This window comes from Salvelinus namaycush, chromosome 5, assembly GCF_016432855.1.
Source record: "Salvelinus namaycush isolate Seneca chromosome 5, SaNama_1.0, whole genome shotgun sequence".
Classification (NCBI taxonomy): domain Eukaryota; kingdom Metazoa; phylum Chordata; class Actinopteri; order Salmoniformes; family Salmonidae; genus Salvelinus; species Salvelinus namaycush.
In genome coordinates, this window is record NC_052311.1 from 63,586,442 (window position 1) to 63,594,519 (window position 8,078).

The window sequence follows — 8,078 nt, forward strand, 5'->3', positions numbered from 1 at the left end:
ATAACCTCCAACATCCCAGCATACACTGCGTTACGGTCTTCCGGGGAGAGAGGACATCATCATACCAGAGAGGACACAAGAAACAGTCCAAGGTAGGTCGTGGAAAACGGCCGGAAAATCATAATAATTTGTCTCTTTCAATTAATATATTGAGGGTCGTATTTTTTTGTTTGTGTAAAAGTATTTTAATTAATTGGAAATAACGTGTGCCGTGCCACTGTTTTGATACAGCCGGCTAGCTAGCTGGGTTCAAGCTAGTGTAGCTAGCTAGCCAGCAAGCAAGCCAACAAATACATTTGAAGCTGTGCCAACTATGTTAGCAAGCTATGCTACATTAGTTCATTCGATGTGGTTAGCGAGCTGTAATTTCTAACTTTCTAGCTAGTCAGGAATCTCCATTCAAGTCTTTTACTTATTTGTTAACTAACGTTAGTTACCTGGAAATAAGGATTGATAAGTCACCTTCCATGACTGAATTCTAACTAGCTAAGGTTACCAGCTTTCTATCGGTCTGTCTGTCCTAATTGTGAGTTGTCATTGCGGTAGCTATGACCTAGTCAAATAGACACCTGTACAGGCTCTCATGGATAAGTATTTTGCAAGCTAATAGGCCTATCTGAACTAGTCCATTCCATATTCTATTATCATGACAACAAGATAATTTCCTACTGTATGTGCAAGTGTACAGTTAACTTCAGAAGCCCAGGCCAGTCAACGAGAGCAGATTTGGAAGGATGGCCTCGTGAGACTACTGTACAGCTCATGTTTAGTGACATTATATGACAGCTCCCTATCGATGTGTTTCAGTGTTGACATAGTGAGACCGCCAGCTAGCCAGCATGTCTGATGTTATTGAGGAGAAGATAAAGAACTACAGGACGGCTCCCTTCGACGCACGCTTCCCCAACACTAACCAGACCCGCAACTGCTTTCAGAACTATCTGGGTAAGTTAGCTAGCTGATCAACTACTTCTCTTTTCTGACCCGACACACACTCTATCTCCCTCACCCCCTCTTTCTCCAGGGCCTGCCAGCAGTCTACTGCTCATTTCTACCTCCCAACTGACACACACACACACAATGGTGAAAGGACAGGATACTTCTAGCCATCAGGCTCTTCTACCACCCTGAACACTCTTGGTTCCCTTCCCAGCAAATTTGTTCACAAAGATAAAGATCTGGGTTGGTTAACAAAACAAGGATTGTTATCTGAAGCCCAATTTAACCTCATTTGCCTGGACTAAGAATCATGCTGTTGATGATTTGCAGTTGATGTGCATTGTAAACGGTGGTATTTGCTCTCGAAGCATTGATGCATGTCCAACTTCTTTGGTTGATAAGAGCCCCATGAGAAGCACCTCCTCAGACAGAGTGATCTAAATCACTATCGGTTCACATTAGACCAGATAGAATGTTGGCTGTCCGTCAGCTATTCACCAAGGTACGCCATCATAAGCCAACTGTCTGTACAGACTGATATGTCCGTTAGGCAAGGGTACTACTTGGGTATGCCAGATCTTTTCGGTCTTCAACACTCGTTTAGTAAGGATAGCCTAATGTATCTGTCGTTGTACCTTTTTATTTACGTTGACATTTTAGTCATTTAGCAGACTAACAGTAGTGATTGCATACATGTATTTTCTTTGCTTCATACTGGTCTCCCGTGGGATTCAAACCCACAGCCTTGGCGTTGCACGCGCCCGTGCTCAACCGATTGAGCCACACGGGACCCCATAGGTTTTCTCTCTGCTCTGTTAGTTTTAATTAGTGTCAGATTAATGTTGACATCATTTAGCACATCAGATAAGGGTCCATTTGTGGTGGCTGTTTGCATTTAGATTTTTAGGTTCAGAAACGTAACACCAGTTTCAGTAAAAGTTGTAATAACTGTCTTAATGCTTACCACTTCATTCTGTCAATATTAACTCTCTCCTCCCTCTCTTTCTAGACTTCCACAGGTGCAACAAAGCTTTGTCAGACAAAGGCCAGGATGTGGCTCCCTGTGACTGGTACCAGAGGGTCTACAAGAGTATCTGTCCCATGAGCTGGGTACGTATGCTGCTACTGTGGCTCATAGTATGGTGCGGGCACTACTTTATAAGGTTAAGCAGAGCTATAGAGTGGCAAACTATTCAAACAGAGCCTAAAGGAGTGGGCATACACACAATGCCCCCTAACTGCCTTCCCATGGTTGTGTAGTATTGTCAGCAATGATTGGACCTCCCCTAGAGATGGATGATGAATCACTTTAATCAGCTCACGTTAGAACCTACTTTCACTCACATTAGCAGTGCCTCAACTATTCACAATGTGCCAACAGTCTGATGAGCACCACATTCCATAGAAGCCTTTAGTAGTTCCGGCATGTCTAAGCTCTGCCAACAGTCTGTTCTGACATGTCCACTGAGTGGTACAGTTATGAATGTACCTGTTCTTCTGTGTCTCAAATGTCCTTACCTGAAGTGGTAGTTGGTATACAGTGTGGACCTCTGTTATGTTGCAAGTGTTTATACACTCTGTTTGTTGTGAGTCCAAAGCTGACCATGGTTCCAGTCTGAAGTCGATTCCTACCCCCTACCCTTAGACACTTTTCATAGATCTGAAAGCATGGGATGGGTGTAAAGTGAAGGCAGAATGAAGGCTACAGTAGCTACTGTGTTATAACTGTAAGTTACACTGTTTAACAGTTTAACCTCATGAGCGCATTTCCTCCTGCAGGTCGCCAAGTGGGACGACCAGATAGAGGCCGGAAGCTTTCCCGGCAAGATCTAAAATGGCTAACCTAAGGACATTCTGTTAGCCACACCTTCAACTTTGACCCCTGTAGCGTGCCTAAGGACATGTGTTGACCACGTACCACACCATTCTTAATGTTATTAACAGTGTTACTTATGTTACAAGCACTTAATAAAAATACGCACCCGTTTTGAACCTGTCTGGTGGTGGTTAATTTGGTATTTTATTAGGATCCCCGTTAGCTGTTGCAGCAGTTACTCTTCCTGGGTCCACACAAAACCTAAAACGTGACAAAATACCTAACACTGATAGACAGGAACAGAAACACATTTTAGATAAGAACAATAAAACAAAAAAAGGTCCTGTTGTACTGCATATATACACTGCTCAAAAAAATAAAGGGAACACTTAAACAACACAATGTAACTCCAAGTCAATCACACTTCTGTGAAATCAAACTGTCCAATTAGGAAGCAACACTGATTGACAATAAATTTCACATGCTGTTGTGCAAATGGAATAGACAAAAGGTGGAAATTATAGGCAATTAGCAAGACACCCCCAAAAAAGGAGTGATTCTGCAGGTGGTGACCACAGACCACTTCTCAGTTCCTATGCTTCCTGGCTGATGTTTTGGTCACTTTTGAATGCTGGCGGTGCTCTCACTCTAGTGGTAGCATGAGACGGAGTCTACAACCCACACAAGTGGCTCAGGTAGTGCAGTTCATCCAGGATGGCACATCAATGCGAGCTGTGGCAAAAAGGTTTGCTGTGTCTGTCAGCGTAGTGTCCAGAGCATGGATGCGCTACCAGGAGACAGGCCAGTACATCAGGAGACGTGGAGGAGGCCGTAGGAGGGCAACAACCCAGCAGCAGGACCGCTACCTCCGCCTTTGTGCAAGGAGGTGCACTGCCAGAGACCTGCAAAATGACCTCCAGCAGGCCACAAATGTGCACTTGTGTGGGTTGTAGACTCCGTCTCATGCTACCACTAGAGTGAGAGCACCGCCAGCATTCAAAAGTGACCAAAACATCAGCCAGGAAGCATAGGAACTGAGAAGTGGTCTGTGGTCACCACCTGCAGAATCACTCCTTTTTTGGGGGTGTCTTGGTAATTGCCTATAATTTCCACCTTTTTTCTATTCCATTTGCACAACAGCATGTGAAATTTATTGTCAATCAGTGTTGCTTCCTAAGTGGACAGTTTGATTTCATAGAAGTGTGATTGACTTGGAGTTACATTGTGTTGTTTAAGTGTTCCCTTTATTTTTTTGAGCAGTGTATATACACAGCATATACAGTTGAAGTCGGAAGTTTACCTTACCCAAATACATTAAAACTCAGTTTTTCACCATTTCTGAGATTTAATCCTTGTAGAAATTCTCTACCACTTTATTTTAAGAATGTGAAATGTCAGAATAATAGTAGAGAGAATCATTTATTTCAGATTTTATTTCTTTCATCACATTCCCAGTGGGTCAGAAGTTTACATACTCAATTAGTAGTTGGTAGCATTGCCTTTAAATTGTTTAACTTGGGTCAAAGTTTTGGGTAGCCTTCCACAAGCTTCCCACAATAAGTTGGATGAATTTTGGCCCATTCCTCCTGACAGCTGATGTAACTTAGTCAGGTTTTTAGGCATCCTTGCTCGCACACGCCTTTTCAGTTCTGCCCACAAATTTTCTATAGGATTGAGGTCAGGGCTTTGTGATGGCCACTCCAATACCTTGACTTTGTTGTCCTTAAGCCATTTTGCCACAACTTTGGAAGTATGCTTGGGGTCATTGTCCATTTGGAAGACCCATTTGCGACCAAGCTTTAAATTCCTGACTGATGTCTTGAGATGTTGCTTCAATATATCAACATAATTTTCCTCTTCATGATGCCAACTATTTTGTGAAGTGCACCAGTCCCTCCTGCAGCAAAGCACCCCCACAACATGATGCTGGCACCCCCGTGCTTCACGGTTGGGAAGGTGTTCTACGGCTTGCAAGCCTCCCCCTTTTTCCTCCAAACATAACGATGGTCATTATGGCCAAACAGTTCTATTTTTGTTTCATCAGACCAGAGGACATTTCTCCAAAAAGTACGATCTTTGTCCCCATGTGCAGTTGCAAACCATAGTCTGGCTTTTTTATCGCGGATTTGGAGCAGTGGCTTCTTCCTTGCTGAGCGGCCTTTCGGGTTATGTTGATATAGGACTCGGTTTACTGTGGATATATATACTTTTGTACCTGTTTCCTCCAGCATCTTCATAAGGTCCTTTGCTGTTCTGGGATTGATTTGTACTTTTAGCACCAAAGTACTTTCATCTCTAGGAGACAGAATGCGTCTCCTTCCTGAGCGGTATGATGGCTGCGTGGTCCCATGGTGTTTATACTTGCGTACTATTGTTTGTACAGATGAACATGGTACCTGCAGGTGTTTGGAAATTGCTCCCAAGGATGAACCAGACTTGTGGAGGTCTACAATTTTTTTTCTGAGGTCTTGGCTGATTTCTTTTGATTTTCCCATGATGTCAAGCAAAGAGGCACTGAGTTTGAAGGTAGGCCTTGAGATACATCCACAGGTACACTTCCAATTGACTCAAATTATGTCAGTTAGCCTATCAAAAGCTTCTAAAGCCATGACATCATTTTTTTGAATTTTCTAAGCTGTTTAAAGGCACAGTCAACTTGGTGTATGTAAACTTCTGACCCACTGGAATTGTGATACAGTGAATTATAAGTGAAATAATCTGTCTGTAAACAGTTGTTGGAAAAATGACTTCTGTCATGCCCGAAGTAGATGTCCTAACCGACTTGCCACAACTACAGTTTGTTAACAAGAAATTTGTGGAGTGGTTGAAAAACGAGTTTTAATGATTCCAACCTAAGTGTATGTAAACTTCCGACTTCAACTGTACATACAAGATTTTAGGTCATTCAGCAGGGTTCCCCAACTGGTGGGCCGATTCAGGCCCGCTGGTGATTTTATTTGGACCCCCTGTTAATTTTTTATTGTTGGACATAAAATACTGTAAAAAAAAACACTAGCAAATCAGCTCAAAGTGATTTTAATTGTGTTAATCCAAAGTATTCCCACACATAATAGAGATATATATTTTATCATTTAGTAATGTAAGCAAGGTTTGCCATTTTTATGTTTTAGTCCAGTGTTATGTCTGTTTGGGCTTCTTGTGGTCAATTTGCATCTACAAATGATTTGTAATTCGGCCCGTGGCTGAATCTAGTTGATGATCTCTGTCATACAGGGTTAGAGGCCATGAGGTGTTGCCTCACTTTGTTTTTAAAAAATTGTTTTTGCCGCTTGCCTGAGTGACCCGAGTTGGAAGTCAGTTCCATGCAACCATCGCTCGATACGATACTGTGCATTACCTTGAGTGCATTCTGGATTTGGGGACCGTGAAGTGACCCCTGGTGTTATGTCTGGTGGGTTAGTACTGTGTCAGCTGTATGTAAGTGAATTATACAAACAATTTGGAATTTTCAACAGTATGTTTCTTACAAGAGTGATGTGGTCAATCTCATCTACTTTGCACCATGAGAGACATTGGCTTGTAGTTTCAACATTAATTCTCGCTATTTTGACAGGGTACTTTTTACTTTGATATACCATTTAGTTCAGCTGGACATGTTTGAGTTACAATGATGTTTCTGTGATAGTCGGTCTATTGAATAGTTGTTGGTCATTAGGAATGCAAATTTTTTGACTGAGAAATTCCAATCAATCTTATACATTTTATGACTGGGCTCAGTCACAGCATAGACTGACATTGATTCTGCAGCTTGTAAGTGTTCCAAAGAAGCTAATCTCCATACGATGGCAATTGTCATTACTAGAAATCAGTTCAATGCAATGCCCACTTTGTAACAGAGGGTGGAGGTGTTGGATCAATTCAAAGCATTTCTGCTAATGTAACCAGTTTCTGCATACTGGTAGTCTTGAAGAGCTTTCTGATCAGTGAGAATGTTTGCTGATTTAAAAAAATAAAAAATAATTTGTGCCTTATATCATGACCACATCAGTAGGGTGGAGATGGAGTGTGTCTGAGTGCACGTAACACACCACACACACCTCTCTCTCCCCCTCCTTCTGTTGACTACAGCAGGCTTTCACAGCTCCCTGGCAATGCAATGTTATTGGCTTAGAGAGACCACATGACCAGTGGAGATGTTGGCCGATTGGTTTCCCTGGCAACAGCTCTGAGACCACAGACAGGATGTGAGAGAGGGGAGGGAGACAGTGATAGACTAAGCAAAAGTCATGTCTGTCAATCCCACGTAATCAAACTTGTGGGTCCCTGTCAAATGATCAAATTCCTTTTTTATTGGTCAGGATTTACTTGTTTTTGGACCGAAAGCAAGCGTTTCCAAACTAGACTTAAGCAATGCATGTCATTCAGATTTTTTGTGGATAGTTGAAAGTGTTTCTTTCTGCAGGATTTTCCTTCTCAGTAATGAAGGTGCCTCCTCTACATCCCTCTCATTTTATAGATGTTTCATATGCAGTGATGTCTTGGAGGAGAACGGGCAGGGTTTCATAAGTAGTGACGTGTTGGAGGAGGACAGGCAGGGTTTCATAAGTAGTGAAGTCTTGGAGGAGGACAGGCAGGGTTTCATAAGTAGTGATGTCTTGGAGGAAGACAGGCAGGGTTTCATAAGTAGTGACGTGTTGGAGGAGGACAGGCAGGGTTTCATAAGTAGTGACGTGTTGGAGGACAGGCAGGGTTTCATAAGTAGTGACGTGTTGGAGGAGGACAGGCAGGGTTTCATAAGTAGTGATGTCTTGGAGGAGGACAGGCAGGGTTTCATAAGTAGTGATGTCTTGGAGGAGGACAGGCAGGCTTTCATAAGTAGTGATGTCTTGGAGGAGGACAGGCAGGGTTTCATAAGTAGTGACGTGTTGGAGGAGGACAGGCAGTGTTTCATAAGTAGTGACGTGTTGGAGGAGGACAGGCAGTGTTTCATAAGTAGTGATGTGTTGGAGGAGGACAGGCAGTGTTTCATAGGTGTTAGCAGTTGATGTTACTCTTCAATAACACAGACCCCAAAGAAAATCAGTGGGAGGAAAATAGGTTTATTAAAAGAGAACAAATCATGTGGGGAGGTAGATGGTAGATGTTCATTCTCCCCTGTCCTCAGTGATTCTCCCGTGTGATTCTCTCCACAGAACAAAGCGACAGGATGTAATTTATAACCCACAGCCCTAGCCTATGGTTGACCAATTAGAATTCCTTGCAGTAAAATTGGGCCAATGGACAAATAACAAGTATCCTATTTTAGACTCAATGTACAGGATTCAGACCAATGAAAACGTGGCACACAGATTATAAACAGATG

The 8,078-nt window shown here is 42.6% G+C and overlaps 1 protein-coding gene across 1 annotated transcript; it reads left to right on the forward strand.

Annotated features, from left to right (window-relative positions):
• On the forward strand, positions 1 to 2,935 carry LOC120047722 (cytochrome c oxidase subunit 6B1-like). Its single transcript, XM_038993275.1, has 4 exons — positions 1 to 92; positions 808 to 945; positions 1,949 to 2,049; positions 2,719 to 2,935. The coding sequence occupies exons 2-4, from the start codon at positions 840 to 842 to the stop codon at positions 2,770 to 2,772; spliced, it is 261 nt and encodes an 86-aa protein (XP_038849203.1). The 5' UTR covers positions 1 to 92; positions 808 to 839; the 3' UTR covers positions 2,773 to 2,935.
• Positions 2,936 to 8,078: the final 5,143 nt, after the last annotated feature.

Excerpts from the sequence above, each read along its gene's own strand:
- LOC120047722 (XM_038993275.1), top strand. The coding sequence starts at position 840 with ATGTCTGATGTTATTGAGGAGAAGATAAAGAACTACAGGACGGCTCCC. Across the intron at positions 946-1,948 it reads CTGCTTTCAGAACTATCTGG|ACTTCCACAGGTGCAACAAA; the intron begins GTAAGTTAGCTA and ends CTCTCTTTCTAG. Across the intron at positions 2,050-2,718 it reads GTATCTGTCCCATGAGCTGG|GTCGCCAAGTGGGACGACCA; the intron begins GTACGTATGCTG and ends TTCCTCCTGCAG.